The sequence below is a fragment of the Tamandua tetradactyla genome, chromosome X (genome assembly GCF_023851605.1).
Source record: "Tamandua tetradactyla isolate mTamTet1 chromosome X, mTamTet1.pri, whole genome shotgun sequence".
In the NCBI taxonomy this organism is placed as follows: Eukaryota; Metazoa; Chordata; class Mammalia; order Pilosa; family Myrmecophagidae; genus Tamandua; species Tamandua tetradactyla.
In genome coordinates this window covers 159,626,777-159,652,593 of record NC_135353.1, presented here as the reverse complement: position 1 = coordinate 159,652,593, position 25,817 = coordinate 159,626,777, and the positions used below count along the sequence as shown (strand labels likewise).

At 39.0% G+C, this 25,817-nt stretch overlaps 1 protein-coding gene across 6 annotated transcripts in view; it reads right to left on the bottom strand.

Annotated features, from left to right (window-relative positions):
• PIR (pirin) overlaps positions 1 to 25,817 on the bottom strand; it is a 97,845-nt gene that overhangs the window by 590 nt on the left and 71,438 nt on the right. For all 6 annotated transcript variants that reach the window (XM_077146355.1, XM_077146354.1, XM_077146359.1 and 3 more), the window contains 3 exons: positions 22,467 to 22,511; positions 13,288 to 13,370; positions 4,047 to 4,113 (listed from right to left, as the gene is read on the bottom strand). In XM_077146355.1, the coding sequence (XP_077002470.1) occupies positions 4,047 to 4,113; positions 13,288 to 13,370; positions 22,467 to 22,511 (195 nt within the window). The remainder of the gene's footprint in view (positions 1 to 4,046; positions 4,114 to 13,287; positions 13,371 to 22,466; positions 22,512 to 25,817) is intronic.

The following is a 25,817-nucleotide window of genomic DNA, read 5'->3' as shown; positions in this document are numbered from 1 at the left end:
CATTTCACCCATTCATTGCATGTTCCTCATCAGCAATGGCTGTCTCTTTATTCAAAATAGTCATACGTTTGGGTCTATTATATCCATTTTTGAAGTAGTAATTTTTATAGCATTAGCCGATGACAAGAACTAAACTGATCTGATAGAAATAATCACCAAATCTTATCACAGCTTTGGTGCCAAAGCATCATGGAAGCTCTGCACTTATTAGCATTCTGAGCCTATTTTGAAAATTAATAGCACACCATTGACAATCAACAAATAAATAGCACACCACTGACAACAAAAGATTAGAAACTTTTCATTATCAGAAAAACATCATTGTTTGAAATCTCTGGGGGTCAGCAAACCTTTTCTGTAAAGGGCCAGAGAGTAAATATTTTAGACTTTGTGGGCCATGGAGTGTCTGTGGCAATTATGTGCAAAAGCTGCCACAGACCACACGTAAAAGAATGCATGTGGCTATGTTCCCATATAACGTTATTTTCAAAACAGACAGAATTGACCACAGGCCATAATGTATTGACACCTTTTTCTAATTCCTGGGTCTAAACTCAAGTTTTGCTTGAAGTGTGGAAGGAGTCATCCCCTCATCTACCAGGAGGCAAAATGACTGCCTCTTCCCTTTCCTTCACACACTGTAGGGGCAAAGGAGCACCATTCTGGACTGTATCACTCCCATGATCTGTTGGATAAACAAGGCCAGCTCTAATATGACAATGGCAATGTCTTAAAAGCAGTTGGCAGGTTTGTCTATTCAACAAATTTCTTTCACCAGCCTGCAGAGGTTCCTGACATTGATTTTATGGAAGTCCCTCCTCTGAGGGGCTTTTTCTGGGAGGCCCAGGTTAAAATATAATGGTATTACTTAAAGGGAATATCACATTCTACCTTCTGAGCCATTGTGACCATATCAGTATAGATTTGGTGATCACTTTAGTTTAAAACTTGAGAAGGAGGATGCAGGTTGATATGCCATGACATTGTTGGGAGCTTTTGGGAGGTTGCAGAGAACAGGATGCCAATAGGAAGGGAAAACTTGCAGAGGATATCTAAATTCTTTCATTCATTCAACTATCAAGTATTTCTTGAGCGCCTATTAAATGACAGGAGCTAGAGACATAAAGATAAAAGAAAAATGAGTGATAGAGTCCCTCCCCTCAAGGAGCAGCTATGAAATATCACACAGACAGTTATGAAAACAAACAACCACAAGACTTTGATTTATGGAACAATGAAAGTATGTAAATTCTAGAGGTGGCACTGAAAGGGCAGGAAGAGGGGGCGAGGAGTTCAGCTGGGAACCTCTCAAGATGGGGCTGCTGGAGACAAGAAAATGGCTTTCCGGTAGAGGTGCCAGATTCATCGTTGGAAATTTGGATCTGGGGCTCAGGAGAGAAATTTCATCTGGAGACAGACTATTATCAGGTAGGGAAGAAGAAGAGAGCCCTTATATGTGGAATAAGGAATAAACCTTAGAGGGCACCCTGGAGAAGCCAACTTTTTAAGAGACACACAGAGGAAAGGGAAATGGAACCCAGAAAATGAGAAGAGGTGCTGGGCCAAGGGTGCATTTCCTACGTATCATAATTTTGCTATAGTTTGGACTTGTGGATCATCACTCCCATCTCCCAACTATCATTCTGGAAGAACAGTGCACTTCTGGGCTTCCATTTTGATACTTTTCTAAGGCACTGTGCCGTACTTCTTAATCTATAATATGCACATGAATCACCTGAGAATCTGCAGATTCTGATTCAGTAGATCTGGGTGGGGCCTGATGGTCTACAATTCTAACAAGCCTCAGAAGCTGCTGCCGCTGCTGGTCCATGGACCACACTTTGAGAAACAAGCCTGTTCTATAGAGAGGCACTGAGCCCACCAAAGCCGAATTGGGGAAGCTCATTTCCTCCAACCTTCAAGAAGAAGGAAAAACACCAGAATCTAGAAAGCATACATTTTTTGGTGATCAACTATCAGAGTTATGGACAACAAAATTCTTTGATAGTTATTGATATTTCTGTCAATACTCTTTCCAGCTGTAGTTTTCATCTCTTTTTTAATTAAACATTTGAACTCCTTCTCTTATAATAAAACCACATGAGATTAATCTATTATTCTGTGGGACTATGGTATAGTGGAGGGAGGATCAGACATGGGGGGCAAGAGACTGGCATTCAGATTCCAGTTCTGCTACCAACAATCTCTTTTCATCAGAGAAGCTGTAGGGCAAAGCCAGGGGCAGCCCAGGTGAGTAGCAGCTGGCAGGGTGGACGGGAGGCAGAAGCCGGTGTGTGAACCCAGGTGTGTGGCCCTGGGCAAACCACTGAGTCCCCGTTCCTCAGCTTCTTCCTCTATGAAATGGGGATAAGGGTATCCACATCATAGGGTTGTTTGAGGATTAAATGGATAAACACTAAGAAACGTTGGCCCATGCCTAGTAAATGGGAAGTGCTACGTAAAGTATCTGCTAAGTAAATAAGTAAAATATCCAGATTTCATTTTCCTCACTCATAAAAGAGACATGACTACATCATTACGAAGGCCATTTCCTATTCCAGCATTCTGTATATCACATTTAATTTGTGGACACACAACGAAAGGAGAAGAAAGGGTTTTAGCTGATTTGTTAACTAATACTAGTTTCCAAATAGTTGAGAGTAGTTGTGGCTGTCTTTAAACATACAAATATAAAAGAAAATCTTAAATGAATGTCTGGATTTTTAAAAGTAAAAACAAAACAAAAAAAGACAAACAAGTAAACAAAACAAACTTTCCCAAATGCTTTGCCTCTCATCAACTGAAATGTCAAGCAACATATCTCCTTTGTCTGGTTATCTGTATGTATGTGCAGGTGGATCCAGCGTTTCCATGTTCCCAGTCACTAGGAGAAGGTTCGCATAACCTGAGCCTAGGGGGACCTCAAGCAGTTTCACCCCATTAGTGCATCACCTCCTTCAGCTGGATACTCACCTTTCACTATTGCTGCTGAGATCACTTAACCTAAAAGACTTTCAACCTCCACATCTTATTCCCACATAATTTCTAGTCATTGTTTATCAAGATTATGAACTAGTCCTACACAGTCTGCCTGCAGGTTTCTTACAGAAGAAACCATTTCAGTGCTGTTCAGTCAAGAACCATGAACCTTAGGAGTAGAAGTTGTGAGCCTGCAAAATGGAGGTCAGATGCCGCAGGCTTGGTGGGGTATTATTTAATGTTCTCCCCTTATGTAATCAGTAGGTCAAAAAGGAAGAACAGTTCAAAAACAATCAGTGTTTTTTAAAATTTATGATCAATCAGGGCCTTTCTGAAATCATTATTTATACCTGGGAATTCATGCAAAGCAAGGCGATGTCATGGGATTTTAAAGAATATTAAATTTACTAATTAGTGATGTGGACATATATTTTGTAGACATTTATCTAACTAATAAGTTGGGTTCTAGGTGCTTTCAGATTTAATCAAACAGCAATGTTATAAAGATGTCAAGACACAAAGAATAGATGTGACTAGTGACAGTACTTGTATCAGGATGGTCTGCCTCCAGGTTTAGTCCTATTTATATCTATTTTTTCAATAGTCAAAGAATGACTTAAATATTTTAGAAATCTTCAAAGACATTATTCATAAGAGGTTCACAGTTTTCTCTAAAAATACAGTAAGCTACAAGGACAGTATTGAAATCACTATTATTTTGGGTAAAGAGAAAAACGATATTCAAAGTCCCCAGTAAACCTTAAGATCTTTTTAAAGTTGAACTCCCCTATGAAACAATGCAAAGAAGATATTATTATATGTTTCCCACAGTTCCAAGAACAATGTCCTACACATAGTTAGGTACTGAAGAAATGCTGCTTTAAAAGAAAGCAAATGGAGGTAAAAATAAGAGGCATATATGTATTCTCCTCTGACAATAAAGGAAACAATATTAAAAAAATTGTAGCTAGAGAAACAGAACAAAAACCTATCTATTCTTACTAATAACATTATACACATATACTACTTTCAAAGAAAAAGAAAATCACCATTCATTTTGGGCTTACCATAGTGGACAACTGGTTCTCTTATTGGTTCTCCAGCAATTAAGACAAAGTGGCAACTCTTGGGATCCTAAAATCAACAAGAAAGCATCAAACAATAAATATGCATATTTTTGAATGTCAAATTCGAAGCAATTTGAAGTTGACATGCTGGCCAAATGAACAATGTTCCGAATTCTGACTGTAAAGAGCAGAAACATTTTCTATGCTACATTCACTAGGAAAAAGCGTAGACCTTAAGAATAAATAGAAGTTAGAATTCAAGAATCAATCCAGGCCACCAAAATATCTTTCTCAAATTAAAGAGAAGGGGGATTTACATTAAGATTTTCTTAAATTGGACACATCTTCAAGACAAACTACGCGACAAACTTGTGTGACAGAATTGGCACACTGTAGGGTTTATAATTTCCCATCATCAATATAATTTTTAAAGGGAAGAGTATTTACACAAATCCAAAAATAAGATATTACTTTTGACATTTATGACTATTAATATAAAAATGGGCCCTATAAATGTTGCATTAAATGGAACTTATGAAAACAGCATCCAAGGGACATCTGCTCAGACAAATTCCTCTATAAAAAAGTCTTATTATGTTATATCTCTAAAAGTTTTGAAATAAGGATCAGATTTTTTTTTTCGCTTAGACACAGAAAAATATTTTTGAATTATAATAACCAGTGTTAGTGTGGCTTCAGGGAAACACAGATCTTCATATTTGTTTGGCAGATTTTAAATTGGTACAATAATCCTTAGAGAGGGCAATATGACAATATGATTCAAAACCCCAATATACCTGATATCCCTGACCCATTAGGGCCAGTTTTGGAAATAGAGGGTAAGGGAATAATCAATTCCACACAAAGTTTGCTCACTGTAGCACTATTCTGCATAGCAAAATTGAACATATTTCTCCAACAATGAGAGGTTAAATAATTATGGTATGCTTATAAAGAGGAAATACCATGCAACAATTACAATTTATTTTTTCAACAAATATTAAAATGTTCATAATGTATTGTAAGTTTTCAAAATGTCTCTAAATGATAAATATAGCATTGTTCTAATTTTTAAGGACAAAATCATACAGTGAAAAAGTACACCAAAACGTTAGCACTAGTTATTTCTGAGTGATTGGAAATAGGTGATTTTTTCCTCCCTGATGCTTTTTTGCATTTTTTTTTCCAACTTGCCACAATATGTGTTGGTTTTAAAAGTTATGTATATACACATATATATGTGTGTGTATATATATATATATGTTTCTGTTTGTGGAAACATTTTATAATCAAATGCATTTCAGGTTTAATACCCATTAGATCTTCATCTCACTACATAAAATGAATCAAATACTTGAAAAGCAAATGTGATAACTCTTAAAGTCCTATCTTTATCAAAATCCTAAAACTATTTAAACATTTCAATAAATTTATTTAATTAGAAATTGGAGTTTTCATTTGGAATTAAGGATAACTGTGGTTCTGTCAGAGGGAAATTTGAATTACATATATATTCAGATACACTCATCCACTTATACAGATATTTCCCAGAATCTCCTTCCCTGTGAGTGAGTGTTGAGCAAAAGAAAAATCTGTGTGCAATTTGGAAGGCTGAAGAGGAACAGTGCCACTGCTCTCAGAAAGCCATGGTGTTTAGGTATGGCCACAGGCAGACTCAGAGGTGCTGGTAGGTTCCAGCTTGTCCTTATCTCCTCCATACCGTACTCAGCTTTTCTTCCTGACTTTGGACCCTGCTGACCAAAAGAAGCCCCAGACCTATAAGCAGACATTTGGCTGCAAAACCACAGACTTCTCTACTGTAATTCTCCGTCAGTTTCACTTTCATGGCCTCATTTCAGTAACCAGATGTACTTAGCATCCCAGATGTGCTGGTTAGCAACTTCTCTGATTCCCTAAAGCCCCCTTCTACATCTTCATTTCCCCAGCTCCTCCTATCTGCAAATGTTCCCTCTTGGGACACCAACTTGTTGCTGCCATTTTGTGAGGAAGCCCAACCTAGTCAACTGGCTGTCTCAGAGGTGCCTCAGTTCTGCTGACCCCAGGCCCCAGCCACATGTGCCACCTTAGCGAAACCAGAAGAACTACCCCCTCCCACCATACATGTGAGAATTAATAAATCATTGTTGTTTTAAGCCCATAAATTTTAGCGTCATTCGTTATTTGCTAACAGATAACTGGTTGTTACATATTTCTGTCGAAGCTTCTCTTAGGTTCACCCAACTCAGAACAGAACAATAAGCAAAGCAAAAATGATTTTGTACTTTTAAACAAAGCCTTCAAAACTTTTAAAACTTCACTCATATTCTGCTAATAGAGCACTAAATATGTGATAAGATATATATCATTATATTTATATACTTCTAATATAAAACCGTTTAATTAGGAATCATTGTAGTGTTACTAGTCCTGGAAAATTGAACATGGGATTCAATAAAAATTAATAATTCGTTCTTTAATCTTCCACATGGTAAAAAAAACTGTTATATTTGACAGAACTGCAACTTTATTTCTCCCTCTGCCTCCAACTTTAGAAAAAAAGGGAATCTAGGTGTCATAGTTAGGGACAGGTGTCAACTTGGCCAAGTTGTGGTACCTGTTCATCTGATTGGGCAAGCGCTGGCCTGTCTGTTGCAATGAGGACATTTCATAGGATTAGGTCATGAGCACGTCAGCTGCATCCACAGCTGATTCCATTTGTAATCAGCCAAAGGGGAGTGTCTTCTGCAATTAGTGATGCTAAATGCAATCATGGGAAGCCTTTTAAGGAGGACTCAGAGGAGACAGGTCCCATTCCTGCTTTGGCTGGCGAGCCTCTCCTGTGGAGTTCATCCAGGCCATCCATCAGAGTCATCGGCTTCGCAGCCTGCCCTGTGGATTTTGGACTCTGCGTTTCTACGGTCACGTGAGACACTTTCATAAATTTTATATTTGCAAGTGTTCCCTGTTGATTCTGTTTCTCTAGAGAACCCTAACTAATACACTAGGGTAGAATAGTTTCTGCAAAAGTCTTCATTTATTCTCTACAATCCCAGGGTTGGAATGAAATGTAGATGTCATTTAGTACATCATGCAGTAGATTCTTTAATCACCTCTTCATATTGAAAAGAGTCTTTTTAACCATTCTCAGGACTGTATTTATTTATAAATCACCTTAACTATTCACAACTCAATTTGCTATCAAAATATGCTAACATGAACCCAGAAGAAAATCAAAGAGTACCCTCAAAGGGCTTCTGATAGTCCGAATTTTCGAAACAAATATCATAAAGCCCATATATGAAAGATTAGTGCTTTACCCTTAGCATAGACCCTCATTCATTCCTACCTTGTCTTACTTTACACACAGTTCTAACAATTAGACTTGGTGGTCATTGAATCTCTAAGAGATATAAAGCTAGAAGACAGGAAAACACTACCCCCATAGCATTACAAGAAGACGGACAGCTTAATATCAAGGATGGAAATAAAAGAAAACACGAAAAACAGTCATAGAAGCTGAAAATTAGTCTCAGACCACTTACTGCAGGAATACACTGGACCTGAAGATTTCACCATTCTTTATAGCTCAGGACAATAAATGAATACATGCTGATGACCCCAGGTTATGAATACATTCAATTATGCTTAGCATAATCTAAGTGCACAAGAAAGGGGGAAGTTTTCTGGTTCCTATCTGAAATTATTTCTCCCCCCCCACCAATGTGATAATTAATGACTAAAAACTCAACTTAAAAAAGGAAACAGCTATCCAAAAAGATTTAGTCAGTAAGGGTTTTAGAGTGATGAAATTTTAGTGCAAAACAATAGACATTTGAAAGAAAAAGTATCTCAGAGCAATAATTCTGATCATTGGCTCTATGTCATTTAATCTGAAAGACAGGTGTCACTAAATAGTATTCTGTGTTTTTCTTTCGAGGGAGGGGGCTATTCTAGTTTGCTAGCTGCCAGAATGCAATATACCTGGAATGGAATGGCTTTATAAAAAGGGTATTTAATAAGTTGCTAGTTTAGAAATGTCCAATCAAAGGCATCCAGAGAAAAGATACCTTGGTTCAAGAAGGCCAATGAAGTTCAGGGTTTCTCTTTCAAGTGAGAAGGCACATGGTGAACACAGTCAGGGTTTCTCTCTCAGCTGGAAGGGCATGTGGTAAGAATGGCATCATCTGCTAGCTTTCTCTCCTGGCTTCCTGTTTCATGAAGCTCCCCAGGAGGCGTTTTCCTTCTTCACCTCCAAAGCACTGGCTAGTGGACTCTCTGTTTCATGGTGCTGCAGCATTCTCTGCTCTTTCTGGATCTCTCTCATTCCCCCAAATGTTCCCTCTTTTACAGGACTTCAGAAACTAATCAAGACCCACCCAAATGGGTGGAGACACGCCTCTACCTAATCAGGCTGAATAACCACTCTTGATTAAATCACATCTCCAGCGAAATGACCCAATTCCAGTTTCAAACATACAATATTGAATAGGGATTAGAAGAAGTGGCTGCCTTCACAAAATGGGATTAGGATTAAACCATGGCTTTTCTAGGGTACATACATTATTTCAAACCAGCACAGGGGCATATCTGAGTCCTGGGTCAAGAGGAAGAAGAGAGCAGGTGGCGGGGTTAAGAAAGAAGGGAAGAAGAAACATCAACCTCCTTATGTCATATATGTTTGAACTCCTTCAATTCTAAATTTCTTAATTCATCATTTGAGGGTGATGACATGTCCTATAGTTTATACATTTTGGAATGATAATAATTTAAATTAAGATAATACTCAAATCAAATAAAGACTTTCCATTTGTAATTCAGACAGTAGGATTAAAGGACATGTGTCATTTTGACAGAAATGAGAAATTACTGAACTACTGGGAAAATCTGGAGGATGGTCAAGTTTCTTATAAATTACTTTTCCGCAAATTCAAGCTCTGAGGGTCCCCTTCTCCTCTAATACAAACCAGATCTGCTTTGTGCCTTTTCAGTTATCTGAAATGTGTTCTTTTTTCTTTCCTTAATTAGCCTTCTTTAGCAAATGCTGATAATTTTTCTGTTTATCAGTAAAGCACTAATGTGGTTGCAAGTCCCCATTGCTTTTATCTTGAAAATCCTTGTCTATGGTAACCCAACACATTCAGTGCCAAATGCTGAAAATCATTCAAAAACTAAGAGAATGAAAGATCTATTCAAGACATGAGTTCCTATGGGATCTAAGTCAATGCCTTTATGGAATTTAAGGAAAGATCAAGGCAAAGGTAACAGATGCCCACTTACTGTTTCAGGTATAATCATCCCAACTAAAATTCAAGATCTTTCAAGGTCCAGGCCATGTCTTTTACTTTGGTGTGCCTTCTCATAGTTTCTGGTACCAAGACACATTCTGGGTTGATTTAATAATTTACTTTAAAAAAAATCACTCATTATTCCATAAATACTACCGCCAACATATGTCTTGAATTCTGCTGATACCCATAATAAATAAAGCCGAAAGGTCCTATGATTCATTTAAGGTATGGGCAATTTCCAAACAATGAGTAGCCTACACATATTTTCTTTAACTAATTATAAATATAAAGCTTGAGATGGCAGTAGGACTGTGAGAATGAATCTACGTTTATGCTTATGCTTCAAGAACTCTTATTATAATGATAGATATACTACCTGAAAAAAATTACCAGAACAGAAGCTAAACTTTTGCATGACTTAATTGTATGTGCTCACTCTTACTCGATTTCACTGTTTTTATTTATTTAGGTTAATGGAAAGATAAAACTGTTATCAGTTTTTAAAACGTTAATGGTTTGTTTTGAACTTTTACATAAATAAGCAAAAAAGTTGCCTCTAGCTTTAATAGTGTTTTATAATATTCCTGTCTTTCAATGTTCATTTGAATCAAATGGTGTACTTGGCCAATGTTCATCTTTACTAATGTAATAATTTCCCAATGAATGGTGCCAATAAAAAGTACCATCACCTTCAAGTATGGCTTTGAAGATGGCCAACGAGGAACTGATTGCCTGATTTTACAAACTACAAGTATGTTTGCTAATCCATGAGGCTTTAGGCTTTCTCAACAGGGCATGAGTATAGGTATGGGTCTAAGGATGAGAATGAGCCTTTCGTATCAAATCAACATCCTCCTAATCATGGAGCCAGCCTGGCAACCATCACTCAGTTGAAAATCCAGAATGCCAACTGTGCATCAAAGCAGCACAGGGAGCCCCAGTCCATGGAACAGAGGCTGTTCCAAGACGACTGGTGCCAGTCTAGGATTAAATGTCACAGTAGCCCAGGGTTGATCCCAAATCTCTGAGAACTCTGAAAATGCTATGTCCATTCTGAAGACATTGTTGGGGTTTGGGTATTCTCCAAGAAGTCAAAGGATCTGGCTTGAAGACTCTTACATGTAGCATAAACTGAGTGCCCTGCAGTTTCTACCTACCATGGTGGACTTGAGGATAAGGGTCACAAGAGGCAATCCATCCTCTGAGTAAAGAAGACGGGTCCCTGAAGCCTGGCCTGTGTAGCTTGAGATGGGCCAAATGCTATGGGATGCAGCAAGGAAAGCTGGGGCTGAGAAAGGTGTGATTGTCTATGTTGTTCTTTCCTTTCCCACCTCTCCTGTTTAGAGACTGGCCACTCTAGAGGAAACTGCCTACATGGCCAAACAACCAGAAATGAGAAGGAAAGAAAGGGCAGGAAGAACATATCCATAAGGAATACAGAGAGCAAATCAGCTCTCCTTCCTTGACTTCAGCTCAGTGTAAATGGCACTGGGGGCAGCACTAGGAAGTCACATCTTTCTCCTTTTCCTTATCCTCAAGTTACAACTAGTTCTAAGCGAGGATAATCCTGTCCTGGACCCTGGGTGTCCCTATGGGCCTTCTTGCTAGTTGAAGAATCTGTTATGGGTCCTAATCTAAGCCTCAGGGCCTAAGGTATGAGTCCTCATTTGCCACACGCATCTGGTATGACTATGCAACTGGTATGTGTTAAGTTAGCTGTTTGGATCAGTGAACTTTTCAGCTATCATTACTGGGCACCCACTAGGTGCTAGACCAGGGGTTGGCAGACGTTTTCTGTAAAGAGCCAGAGGGTAGTATTTTCAGCTTTGTGGACCAGACGGTCTCCATCTCAACTTCTCTAACTCTGCCTTTGTAGCGTGGTTAACAGCCAGAGATAATACATAAATGAATGGGCACTGGCTGGGTTCCAATAAAACCGTATTTACAGAAACAGGTTTGGATTTGGCCCATGGGTCATATGTTGGCAACCCCTGTGCTCCATCCTGGAGTAGGTTCTCAACATACTAATCTCACATAATCCTCCTACCAACCTCATAAAGCTGGTTTCGTTATTCCCATTTTGCAGACAAGGAAATTGAAGGTCAGAGAGGTTGAGAAATGCATCCAAAGTTACATAGCTAACGAGCGGAGAAGCCAGGATTCAAACCTATACAGTCTGCTTTCAGGTAAACCTTAAGAGTGACTTTATACTTACCCTGTAGACATGAGTGACATAGGCCCCTTTAAATGCTAATTTTAAAACACTAGGTTTTCATAGAAAAATGATGGCTCAGGCTAAGCTTATGTACAGCAACAATTACAGAAGTGTATATAAGAGAGTGACGCCTGTGCTTGCCAATGAATGGATGGCTTCCTCTGGCCCTCTTCTCCCCACTGCTCTCCCAGCTGTTTCCTGCCTTTCTGGATCTTCTCATCATTTATTGGTGTTCAGATTCAGCTTCCAAATTCTTATCACTTGCAATGTGCTATTTGCTGTTGCCAAGTGAAAGCAGAACATGTTACAGAATAATCTTATGTTTTTAGTTTCTGGCCTATGTGTAGCCTTCCATGGCTAGTTCCTGCGTAGGGTTGAAACATATGGAATTGCCATTGTTATAGGTCCAAAGTGGCAGTTTCAAATGGGTTCAACCTAATATTAAAGGGCAGAGATCTTGAGTTATGCATTTCTTCTGGTGCTTATGAGGTTTTCATTACAGTTCGTGGTGCTGTTGCAGATGACTCCAGCAGCAGGAGGTGGGCTGCCAGAAAAGTACTCCAATACATTGTCTAGTACCAGGACCAGAGGGCCAGGAGTCAGTCAAACTACCTCTCCACCAAATTGAAATAGTTTTCATTCCTGGTCTACAAAGTTAACCTGATTTGCAGGAGTTTTTGTATGATTATCTCCTCAGTCCCTTTTATTAGACTGACATGAAGCAGTCAAATTGGTTTCATAGGCTTATGAGATGGTGAATGAATTATACAAGAGGGTGAAATAGACATGGAAAACAAACTTGGAATCTAGGGAAAGAAATGCTTCCAAGACTCCTAAAATACTAGAAACATGACTTAAAAAGCAAGGATTTATCAAGAAAGGATTATGAAACATATCATATGCTTCTCTTAATTTGAAATGGGGATTACCTTCAAAGGGCTCTGTTAAGGGTTGAATTCTGCCCCCTCAAAAAGACATGCTTAAATCCTAACTTTCAGTTCATGAATATGACCTTGGAAATAGAGTCCTAGAAGATGTAACCCAAACTGGATTAGGGTGCTCCCTAATCCCATATGACTGGTGTCCTAATAAGAAGGAGGAAAGAGACAGAGACACAGAGAAGAACGCCATGGGAAGATGAAGGAGGTGGAGGGTGGATGATGCATCTATAAGCCAAGGAACACCAAGGATTGCCAGCAAACACCAGAACCTACAAGAGACAAGGGAGGGTTCTCCTCTATAGGTCGGCACAGTCCTGCCGACACCTGGATTTTGAACTTCCAGCCTCCAGAACTGTGCGAAAATAAATTTATGTTGTTTTAAGCCACCAAGTTTGTGGTACTTTGCTACAGCAGCCCTGGGAAATTAAGACAAGCTCTGTGTGAGGATGCATGCAAACCAGATTTCTACCTCTAGAGGATTGAACCATATTCACATAAGCGTAAAACAATTACATATAAAGAAAAAAACTTCATAGACAAGAAAGATGTGTTGCCTCCAAATTTAAATTTCTAGGGGTGAACAATAGGAACCTTATAGGATTCCAGGAGATGGGGAATCAGTGTAGATAAAATTTTCAAATAAACCAATAGGAATAACAGAAATCAATTAAAGGAGTTGATAAACTTTTCTGTGTGACAGATGAGAAAAAAATATCAGCTACACAAGAGATTGAGGCATCTTTCTGGAAACTAGTAGAAAGCACAAGTTAAGAAAATCAAAGATTTCCAATACTTACTTTGTTCTCCACCTGGACGCTGTCACCTTCCCCCAATACTGCAGTGTGATGAGGTTCTATTTTCTGTTGTGCATCATCAGGCCCTACAAAAAGGATGACCCACTAAATTTAATACTTATTTTAGTACCTTTATCATATGGTCACCTATTTTGTTAACTACATAGCACCATATTATTAACTTTAATTTCCAAAATAATATACTTAGGAATTGCCTTAAATTGTTTGATTATTATATTTGCTATTACCTAAGGCTGAAACTCTGGTTTCGATGTAGAAAAGAACAGGAAGACGGATCCTAAATTGCACTTCCATTTATACTCTTAATGTCGTGCTCAAATGGATGTTCAATTAATAAGCAAAGTCCTTGGAATTATCTGTTTATAAAAATGTTTCCTTGGGTAATTTCTAAGCCTTGTAAGAATTAAGCATACTTAGGATAATGTCCTAATGCATGACTTCATTTCAACAAGTATTTATTGAGCATCTACGACTGCCTGATATCATGGGGAGATACAAAGGCATGCAAAGAAGGTTCTCTGCCTGAAAATAATTCAAAATCTCATTGGGGAACTAAATATATGTTCATGAGATAATCAGAATTAAAATGAAAAACAAGTTGGAAAGCTACTGGGAAAAAAGCTATTGAACTATGAACAAGGCTCTGTGCTAAATGCTCTAGGGAGTCTTCAGGAAGGATACCTTTCCACCCCTTCCCTACCAAGGCTCACAGATGAAATCATAAAAGACAGACTTTTGAAAGGTTATATGCAATAAAGTGATAAGCAAAGTTCAAGGGGAGCAGAGGGGCAGTTGTGGCTAATTTAGGCCACGGGAACCCAGGGATTTGGTGTGGAGGAGTTGAGTTTGAAACACAGCTCTGTAGGATTAGACATACCTTCAGAAGGCAAAGCTGAGAAGGGCATTCTAGACAAGCAGACAGGCTGTACAAGGGCCAGGGGACGGGACTGCGTAGGGCCTCCCTGAGGGGAAGAGGGAATCTTCCATATTGCCAGAGCTTCTGGTGACTGTACTGGGAAGAGTTCCAGAAATGTAGGTTGGCTTCAGAGCAAGGAAGACTTGATAGCCAGATAAAATGGAGAGCCCTTGAATGTGGTTGTGGAAGGGTAACACAGTCAGTCAGATGGGTCTTGGAGAAATCACTATGGAAGCAGAATGAATGGGAGGGGCAAAACTATAGTTAGTATCGCCTGTTAGGTGATTACTAAAATAGTCTAAGTGGAAATGAATTACAGTCTGACCTGGGCCAGGGGACATAGAAAGATAAGAATGGATTGGAGAGGTGTAGTGGAGAAAGATTCTAAGGGATGTCACAGCAGGGGGAGAGAGAAGAGTCTAACATGACTCTCACAAGAGCAGAGTAATGAAGTGATCTGAAAATTACAATAGGGGTTCTGTGAGAGAATGGAGGAACCCAAGTAGGCAGAGTACTCATAGGATGCTGCAAAGAGGGGGTGGGATGTAGACTGGGTCTTTCAGTTGGATAAAAAGGCAGATGTGAATGGACAACAGAGAGAACCTTCCAAGTGGGATGAGCAGCTCCTACAGATATGCAAAGAAACCCACCTGCCTGACATTTGACAACATAAATAAGGCCATTCATCTGATACACTGGAGCAAAAGCCAAATGGTCAATGAGGAAGTACTCATTTAAATGAGAACAATAACGTAAGAAGTCATTATATGAACAGAAGCATTATTTGTGAATTTTGTGGATATTAGTTGGGTTCCAAATAGAACTCTATTTTTAAAATTAATCCCCCTTCTCACCTCCACTTTGGAGATAACCTAGGAGGTTTCATTGTGATGCTTATAAACCTGAAATAGGATTTTAATAAAGTAGGACTTCTTAACCTGGAGTCAATGTGCTCCCAAGGGGTCTGACAGAATTCAGGGCATTCATGGACTTTAATCTTTTTTCTTCTTAATAACAAACTGAAATGTAGCCTTTCTTTCAATTAGGAACAAAGTCAACAAACCACAGTAGTATTCCATGGACCCATGACTTTGTCTCCAGTAAAAATCACAGATCTTTTCATACCACATAACAGTCTTGCAGATATCTCAAAATGTAGTTTATGCTAATCACTACTTAGAGTTCAGGGTGGACTGGTTGTTAATCACGTTACTTCATGTGTGATTACAGAAGCACACATAAAACTATATCAGAAACTTCTCCTTTTAACTTTTTGATAACTTCACTGCATTCACCCACATTGTTCAGAGTGGTGGGGGTGGGGTAGGGTGGTGGAGACCGATGGCCCAAAAGAAATTCAGAACTTCTGTCCTAGAGTCAGAGGTGTGCTGGTTAATGTTGAACAAGTGACTTTTGCAGTGGGGGTGTGGGGGACAGACCTGATCTGGAGTGTGTGCCAATTACCACAGTGTAAGCAGTCCCATTGTGGCCAATTCCAAAGTATCAATGACATGTCAGGGAACAGGAGCACAATCAGCTCCCATGAGCTGATCAGGGCTGGCCCCAGCATACATTTAAAGGTATGGACATTTAGGTCAACAAATGTAATAGAGTTTTTATTTTTGCAGTGCATGCATATAACTTCCACATTATACTCAGGGACCTGGGGTGTAACTTGCTAAGTGAACCCCAAGGTTATTTTATCTTGCAAAAGAAACCTAAACCAAACTAAGGGCCTTACAGTTTATGGTTAGACTTAATCAAAAGCTGTAACCTCAATTTTTCCAAAAACAGCTTCTGACTGCAAAAGCAAGTCATGCAGTTTTAGATATGAAATAGCACCAATTAGGAAATGCATATGCATCTTTGCCAACTGTATTTCCTTCAGAAAAGACTTTTCTACTTTTAATATAAATTAAGGCATAATAGTTTCATGCTGTGGAGAGAGGGTGAAAGGTTTGTTTTAAGAGATTATATAGTATGATGTTTCACATTTACTGTGAAATGTCTAACTTTGCCAGTGCTTCAGCAGGTTTTTGTGGGGGAAGGGGGTAGAGGGTGGCAATAGGAGAGGGTATTGGTTTTAGGGGTTTTAAATCTGTGAAATTTGAAAAGAGGACAGTTGTTGGCTATGGTATTTACTAGTTTTATAGTAATGTTTTACTAGCCTGACTGACTTTCCTTACTGATTTTTATGCCTATGGTCTAAGATGACTGTTATCTTTTCTTGTTAAGGGTGTCTACAGAATAGTGTCTTGTTTACTTGCATAGGCAGTCAGTGTGTGTGTACATGTGTGCCCCTTTAATACAAAAGTGTACTGTGTTACAATGGAGTGGTGTGTGGCTGGGAAGTGGGATGCTGAAGCTTTAAGAGCATTTTTTTTCTATTCATAACAGTATTTCCCATCTTTTGTCTGCAGGCAGGGAAAGTGTATAGTATTTATGTTGTTTCTGTTTTACTTTAAATGTGTAAGTCTTTATGTAGCTTACATTGGTTATTATGGGGGGAGAGTAAGTGATTTGGTTAAAGTTGTATTGCGTATTCTTACTTTCCAATTTCTGTATTTTAAAATATTGAAATTAAAATTATATTATTTTTGTTTTGAAAAAAAAAGTAATGGAATGAGTGATAAAATGCCACTGATTTCCCATTCATGCCTGGATTTGGCAAGAGAAAAGAGGTCTGGGAATAGAAGACTCTCATTCAGGTATGCTAATATTTTAAACAGATATGGGACAGCGTTTTATTGAGGGTATTTTATTGAGATTCCCTTGGGGCAACAGACCACTATCTTTATCTTCAACTTATTCATACATAACACCCATTACCCATGCGATCCACTCCTGGTCCCTAACTCTGTCACTTAAGATATTTCATGACACATAAGCCAAAAAGTTTATCAACCCCCCCCCATTCCTTTTTAGTAGAGTGAGCTGGCAAGAGACTCAAAATAATAACTCAAAAAAAAAAAAAAAAGACTCTCAAAAATAATGCTGACTTGGGACTTCTCTGCACCTCCTTATCAGGATAGCAGTGTTTATTGGTCTGAGAGGAAACCTCAATTTAGAAACAAAGAATTCCACTTGTCCAGAGGGCTTTAACTCTAACTCTAACTTTTTGGGGGATGCAGTATCTGCCACTCTCCTTGCTGATAAATGGGAGGACTCGCAGTACTGATACTGAAGAGACATGTGAAATGCTCCAATCACTCTAAAGCAGATGGACCTTTCTTATAGACACTTAAGTCAGGTTTCTGGGTTAAAATTTTTATATTATTATATGAATTGTTTAAAACAGAGTCAGAGAAGAGCAAAGATTGATTCTAACTTCAGTCCCAGGTCATTTCTGTGATATGTCTTCCATCTGATTATTTCCTGGACCTCTAAATAAGTCTCAAAGAAAATACATTTTACTGTTTCTGACTACTTTCAATGATAAATAGAGCCAAATCAGATAATAAATAGTTTCCACTGAGAATCTTTGCCAAGAATGTTAAATCTACTGGTGCAGTTAAGGAAAATTTAACTGAAAACGATTAAACTGAAAATAGCTTTTGTTTGCCTCAACAGTCAAAGAAGGGCAAAACTACTTTGAAACCTGGTTTAAAGTTAGTGTTGCATTTTCGAGGTATGATTAATTGCTGTGCAACTTCTTGCCATATGCCATACTTCTTTGTTTTTCTTCTCTTTATAAAACCTGCTGGCCCACTAGTTCTGTTTCCCACATTCTGGGATTTACAGTAGATTTTTGATATCCTTAATTTTATATGTACAGTTGAAACTCTCTCATCTGAGGCAGTCATATCATTATACTTAAAAGGTCCAACTGCTTCAAACATTTTAATTGTAAAACACAAATGTTTCTTCATTTGCCAATTTGTAGAAATATAGTCAAGGTGGGGCTGCTGATTGGATTTGATTATTGTCTTTCTTAATAACTCATCACCATCTAATGCACCATCTAAATCCTTCTAGATTATATTTCCCCAACATCTCTCTTATACTAACTCAAAAGGCATTTTCTTTACAATTCAGTTTTACAAAGCACTTAGTTGTTCTAGAAACATCCACTCTCTTTTCAAACTTATTTCATTAATTTACATATTATTCAATTAAATTATATGATTTTAATTACCAGTATAACTGGCATAAACAGATTTGAGAACAAACACAACTGCCTTTAGGGTCACTAGAACCTGGTGGGAGTAGAACTGGGCAGGGAGGCAGGGAGACATGGAGGAGGCGAATTCCTGGGTGTTTAGGTGCCTCACTCAAGATGGTCACCAAGGAATGGGGAGTACTGATCAACCCAGTGGCAGTCAATCAAGGAAACTTCTACTGTATATATGTCTCCCCTCCCTTATATATGAGATGATGAGTTATTAAGAAAGACAATGATCAAATCCAATCAGCAGCCCTACCTTGACTATATTTCTACAAACTGGCAAATGAAGAAACACTTGTGTTTTACAATTAAAATGTTTGAAGCAGTTGGACCTTTTAAGTATAATGATATGATTGCATCAGATGAGAGAGTTTCAACTGTACATATAAAATTGAGGATATCAAAAATCTGTAGATCCCAGAATGTGGGAAACAGAGAACTAAGATCCAAGGGGTAACATCAAATTCTGTAATAATACCCAGAATCAGAAGCAAAGGACTGAGCAGAAACTTTGCCTGAATAATTACTTAACATTTGAAACATTTTACTGACTACATAAGCCAGTGAGCTCTGAGTTCAAATGACCAGAAATATTTTCAGATTTCTAAATTTGATGTTTCCTAGGTATCAATGGTAGTCTTGATATACCTGATACTGGTCCTTCTAGGGGACTGGCAGCCAAGGTAATGAAATGCCCCAAGCTTTAGGGATACAGGATATATACTCTTCTACCTTTTTAATCTCTATGTTAAAGTGTAACATCTTTTTCATTACAGCTGGGGGGGGATGGGGCTCAGTGTGAGTATTTTGGTACCTACTGGCTTTTGGACCATGTGGTTTTTATTTTGTTTCAATTTTTTTAAATTTTATGCTGCACAGATTCAGGCTGAAGGCTGGTCACTGGACTTTTTGCCTCAATAAAAGATTGTCATCAAAGGTCTCTTTCCTGTGCAATTATTAAAGCTACTATTCAAGAACTCTGAAGCCTCTCCATTATTGAAAAGAACAAATATGTCAGAAATTAAGAGGATCCCTGAGAAGCCTAAAGCATCCCCAATACCTTTCTTTAATAAGAAAGTGCTAACTCTACTGGTCTTATTTTAGTTCTGTTAACTCCTCTCCTATTGGGTGTCATGTTGGAGTACAGTGTACTCACCTTGAACTTTAAAATGTCTAACTTAAGACAATTAGTTAGATGTACAGCATTTTCTAATGTTTCTAATGAAACAGTAAAATGTATTTTCTTTGAGACTTATTTAGAGGTCCAGGTTAGCTCCCTTTCCTCTGAAGAACTAACAAAATAAATCCCCTTTTATTAAAAGGGCAGGCAAGAACGCTGCCACTGATCCACCACTGCACTGCCCAGAAAATACTTTTTTTTTGGATTCTCTCTATAGATTTTACAAATCAGCATTCAGTAGTTATTTCTGCTTTGTCATTTCTTTTTGTCTGGTTTTTGCCCTTTTGTTTTTCTCATTAACACCCCTGTTGTAGTTTGCTAGCTGCCAGAATGCAACACACCAGAGACGGATTGGCTTTTAATAAAGGGGGATTTATTTTGTTAGTTCTTCAGAGGAAAGGCAGCTAACTTTCAACTGAGGTTCTTTCTTATGTGGGAAGGCACAGGATGGTCTGGCCTTTTCTCCAGGCCTCTGAGTTCCAACAACTTTCCCAGGGGTGATTTCTTTCTGCATCTACAAAAGGCCTGGGCTGAGCTGCGAGTGCTGAGATGAGGTATGCTGAGCTGCTTGGGCTGTGCTAGGTTGGCTCTCATTTAAGCACCAGCAAATTAAATCAAACATCATTCACTGCAGCAGGCACGCCTCCTAGCCGACTGCAGATGTAATCAGCAAACAGATGAGGATTGGCTCATGTCCCCAGCAACAGAAACTAGGTACCTTCACCTGGCCAAGTTGGCAACTGGATCTAACTACTACAACCCCTATTAGGAGGTAGGGAGGCAGAAGGGAAGAAGATAAAATTCAAATGAGGTCATCTGGCCAGTCACTCATAGGCTAAAACAGAGTTCCCAAGAGGCCAGTTTTTGTGAGCAAATGTTCTCTCCAAAGTCCAGTCTACTCAGGACAGATTCAAGTTCTTGCCAAGGCTAGTGACTGAGACCCCATCACTTGCCAGATCTTTTACACTTGTGACCCAGGGTCACAAGGCCAGTGAACAGAGATGACTCAGAAAAAGCCCACCTCGCCTTGAGGAAAGCACTTTTCATAACTTCTAAGACAAAATGTTAGGCAACCAGACTGCAATTACTGATGAAAATCCACTTTGTGGGACTGCTCATTAATTTTCCTTCCCTTTGCCCTCTACAATGTCATTTAAACCCCAATCAACTGGGAGTTCTACTCTTGTTCAGGAGGTGGCAAACACACCTCCAGCTGCCTGTTTTTGTACAGCCTGTGAGCTAAGAAAGGTTTTTACATTTTTAAGTGATTGGAAATAAGCAAGAGAAGAATATCTCATGACACTTGAAAATATGAAAACCACATATCAGTGGATGTCAAGTTTTATTGGCACACAGCCATGCCCATTCATTTACATATTGTCTGTGGCTGATTTTGTGTCATAGAGACAGAGATGAGTAGTTGCAACTCATACTGTACGGTCCACAAAGTTGAAAATATTTACCATCTGACGCTTTACAGAAAAAGTTTGCTGACCCCGGCTCTTTCTCATTTGACACCAACATTTCTGGTATCTCAGCCACCATAGAATTCATGGGCTTGCTTGATTACTCTCCATTTACACATATTATTTTGTTTTTCTTGAAGTGATAAGTCAGGAGTGCTAATTCCATACAAATGCACTTTTTCCTTCCATTTTTATAAAATAACTATATGATTCTTAGGATTTTTAAAAGATCATAAAAGCAAGTGATGCCTCTTCTCTCCCAGATGGTCATATCCTTTAATTTATGTGCCCATGGACTTGTGATATGGCCACTAAATTTTTTTCCACATTCTCAACTGCTGAAGTATATGAAGTTTGCTTCTGACCTCTACTTGAAATGCTACTCAGTGAGAAATGAACTAAAGCCATTTGTACTGTATTAAGAATAAATTCAAAATATGTGGGTCTGTGGGACCATTGTTTTCCAGAAAGCCTCAGTGTTATCCCACTTGAGGGTGAGGTGTAGCTTCTCATCTTAATTCCCTAGCATTTTCATCCTGTCCTGACTGAGAAGGGGCAGGCTTCCCAGGTTTCAGAGAAAGTCCCCAGGCAAAGCAATCCAGATTCAGACATTTGGAAGTCGACCAGTGGGCACTGAAAAGGTTAGACCCCAGGGGTGTGGGTGGGGCCCAAAGCCACCTGCTACAGGGGTATCAGGTCAATCCCACAGAGAGCCTTTTTCCTGGCACCACTGGCTACTTTGAGGAGGATGGGGAGGGTGGGAGCAGATGCAGGCAGGGGTCAGCCTACTCTGCAAGCCCCACTCTCCAGCTCATTCTGTTTGGTGTCTCTTCTGCTGCTGGGTTGGCTAAAGGGTTTAGACTCAAAATCACAAGTTAGATGGTGTGTGGTCCCTGCACTGTGGTACAGAGTACGGGGTGGGGCTTGAGGAGCAGGATTGAGGAACCGTGGGTTCCTCCTCTATAAAGTGAGAGATGATCACATCTGCTAGAGCTAAACTCAACAATGAACATATAAATAATCCCCAGAATAGGAGAAAATGGATTTTGAGATTTCTCAGAGTCTCCTGGGACTCCAAACTCAGCCCCTTCCACCTCCCAGGAGATAGAAGGCTTCCCACGCCCCTCAGAGCCCATTTTAGTCCCAACCCTTTATCACGATGGGAGTTGCTGACTTCTTACCAGGTGTCAGCCCACAAACTTGTCTGCACACAGGTCCTAACAAAATGACTGTGGTCTTGACTGGTGTTTATATTCTCTTCCCTCACAGAACACGCGGGAAGCTGAGAGACATCCTGCATATCTGTGCTAGGATATAAGGAGGGCTGATGTGGGAGAACAGGAAGCCTAGTATTCAATTACGTAGAAGGCTTTATCACGTTTCCTTCCCTTCAGAAGTTTAAATGAAATCGCAATCGAAACAAAAGCAACTTACCAATATACACATCTCCAGAAATGGTATAAATGAAGCTTGTCCATCCTGAAAAGGAATATTTAAAATGTTATTGTCCATAATGCCAAAAGGAACAAAGAATATAAAAGGTAAGATTTGGAGTCAGACATATTTTAAATTTCAAGTTCTATGAACTGTTTAACACACACACAGCTGAAGTTAAGTGACTTGGCTCCAAATGTTTAAGAGCCCCCAAAGAAGACAGTCTACAAGTACACTAAACCTCCAGGTAGTTTTTAGTGTGAAGATAATGCTAGATAGAAATATGCTTTGATTTACTTAGTTGCATTCTAGTCTCCAGTGAACCCATTCCTCTTATCCATCCTAAAACAGAGCATCAGTTTCAGGGTCACATAGTCTTTGTGTTATGAATGTGCTTTGGATGGTCTGCGAACTTCCTGGAACTGGCCAAGTGTGTCCATCTTTCTGAGAAGTGGTACATAGTATTCACCAGATTCTTACCGTGACCCATCGGGCCAAGAGTTCAGAGCCATGGACAACCTGCACTTTGTCCTCTCAGCACCAACACTTGATTCCTATGGATATTTATGTATCATACCCATGGCCCAGAAGAGATGTAGCAGTTCTATGAGAGTTCTATGAAAAGACCTGAACCTAGAAATGGCAAGCTCAGAATGGATTTAGGACATCATTCTATGTACCTTTAATGGAAAGGAGAAGATCTGAGAAGAAAATGTAGGGCAGAGTTCAAGGCGAGAAAGGAACAGCTTAGTTAGACTAGAGGCTGGGTAAGAAAACTTGGTGATGCTAGTAAACAAAGACAGGCAGAGAAGGGGCAAGGAAGACAAAATATACTCTCAGGATGTGGTTGTGAAGGCAGATGGGCTCAAATGAGTCAGAGAGGCACATAAGAAAAAGAAATAAATACCTGATAAAAACTTAAATATAAATGTAAATTGAATCTGGTTAAGGAAATGCAAAGGGTAGCAAACCAAACCAACAAACAAAAGCACTTGGGTCAATGCTAGAGGGTATTTTTCCATCCACCTATTTCACAGTTGTTCCTCTCTGAAACTTAGCTATAGTAAGTTTATCCCTATGGGAGTAACACAATTTGGATATAGCTCACTTATTCGTTTTCTCCTTCATTAATGTGCTTGCTTGGTCTTGAACCATCATTTATTGAACATCTACCACATGCATGCACATTTGAGGTTGGAGATATAAAGACAATAAGGCCACGGCAAGAGGTGTTCAAGCTATGCATTTTTGGGAGGGTGGTTCAGGGTAGATGCTGGAAAAGCATGCCAACACTTTACAGCCTGATTCTCTGGGTCTTCTCCAGGTGGGCTGGCTCTGCTTCAGTACTTTGTTCTGTTTTCTAAGGGATGCTGAGCTTCTCTATTCTCCTTTAGTCTGATTTATAATCAAAATGCAGTAACTATAACCCTTTCTTCTCTGTTCCTTTAAAAATGTAGCCACTGAAAATGGTTTGTTTCTTTTTCAAAGTGCAAATGCCTTTGCTTTTTTTCTGATTATAAAAATTAATGCAGGCGGGCCATGGTGGCTCAGCAGGCAGAGTTCTCACCTGCCATGCCAGAGACCCAGGATCGATTCCCAATGCCTACCCATGTAAAAAAAAGGAGTAATACACACTTATTTAAAATAATTTTCAGAATACAAAAGTGTGTAGCATCTAAACTGAAACTCCTTTGGCAATCTTCATACCTAACCTGACATATACATACATGTATAGTTAGTTAGCTAGCTAGCAATTTGGTAATTGTGCTTTCAGGGTTTTTTTTCCCTCTTATGTAATATATATAATTTGCTTAAGAATGAGAACAAACTTAATGTTCTACTGTGGATACCTTTCCATGTCAAAACAGAGATGTTAACACATCCTTGGAAAGAGTCCATAGCATTCTATTGAAAGGACAAATTTTAATTTATATAGCCAACTCCCTTTTTATAGTTAAAGGTATTTAAAAATTAATTGTTTCTGTGTTGGACAAAACCTCAAAGCTCTCAATTGTTTAGCTGGGTTTTTATTTGGAATCATTTTGATTGTCCTAATCTCATTTCTCCTCCACCTCCTTTGCTTCCTATGCACCCTCCAAGCAGAAAACAAGACCACACATAATTGCCTAGGTCTGTTTTCTTTCCCTTTCAATCTGTCCATGTGATCCAGAAGGACCAAACATTTGCTTAAAAGAATGACCAAGTCAAATTAGTAAGTGCATACACTGATTACACTCCTTGTAAAAATCTTCTGTTAGGATACAGTCAGTATCCAGGAACATAATAAGTTCCAGTAATAACTGGAATAAAGTGTCCAGTAATAACACACTTCTTTGCTGGTTGGAAAGCACAGTGTTTGAGGGAATGAAGTAGAAATAGGGATGACTGCCTTGTTTTCTTCTTTTTAGCAAGTTGTTCATCTGCATTTGTTTCTATTAATCTTATTTAATTTCCATTAAAAATTGTTTATTAAAGCTACCACAAAACAAATATCAAATTATGAGAATGCTTAATATACACTTAAGAACAACCACCTATTATTTTATTTTTATTTTTTTGCATGAGCAGGCTCTGGGAATCGAACCTGGGTCTCTGGTATGGCAGGTGAGAATTCTGCCACTGAGCCACTGTTGCACCGCCCCACATTTTATTTATGCATTTATTTATTCACTCACTTATTCATTCATTCATTCACTCACTCATGTTTGGTACTAAAACTTTTTTTCTTTACAAATGGCTTCTACAGACCTCCTCGAGATTCATGGCGGGGGGTGGGGGGTGAGCATGGAATAGGGATAGGAAAAAAAATAGCTAATTTCATGGATGGTACACTAAGTGCCCCTTGGAATAGAGGTGGAGCAAGTCTTGTGTAAAAAGATCTAGGGCTCGGAGTCTAGGGCGTTGAGGGGACAGACGGAGCAGGCCCCGGGATACAGGGATCCAGTAAAACTCCCAAACTCAAGGGACTTCCAAAGAAGGAGAAAGCAGGGGAGGAGAAATAGGAAACCAAGTTAAAGGGCTGCAGGCCCAGCTTCCTGGCCAAGTGGAGCCCTTCTTCTCTAGGGAAGTCCTTGCCACCTGACCCCTTCCCTGGCCAGTTTGGGTTTGTCTGTTGTTTCCTCATAATTAGACCAAAGTGCTTGTAAATCCCTTTCCCTCCCTAATTTAGATAACAGTTTAAATTTCTTTTTAATATTTCAATTTTTAAAATTCAGAACAGTACAAAGGATGATATAATGAATATACATTTCATCATATTTTAAAAATATCTTTCTTATCTTTCTCAGATCAAACTATATTGATGAAAGAAATGTCCCTAACCAGTTGCCTTATTTTCTACACACAGCAAAT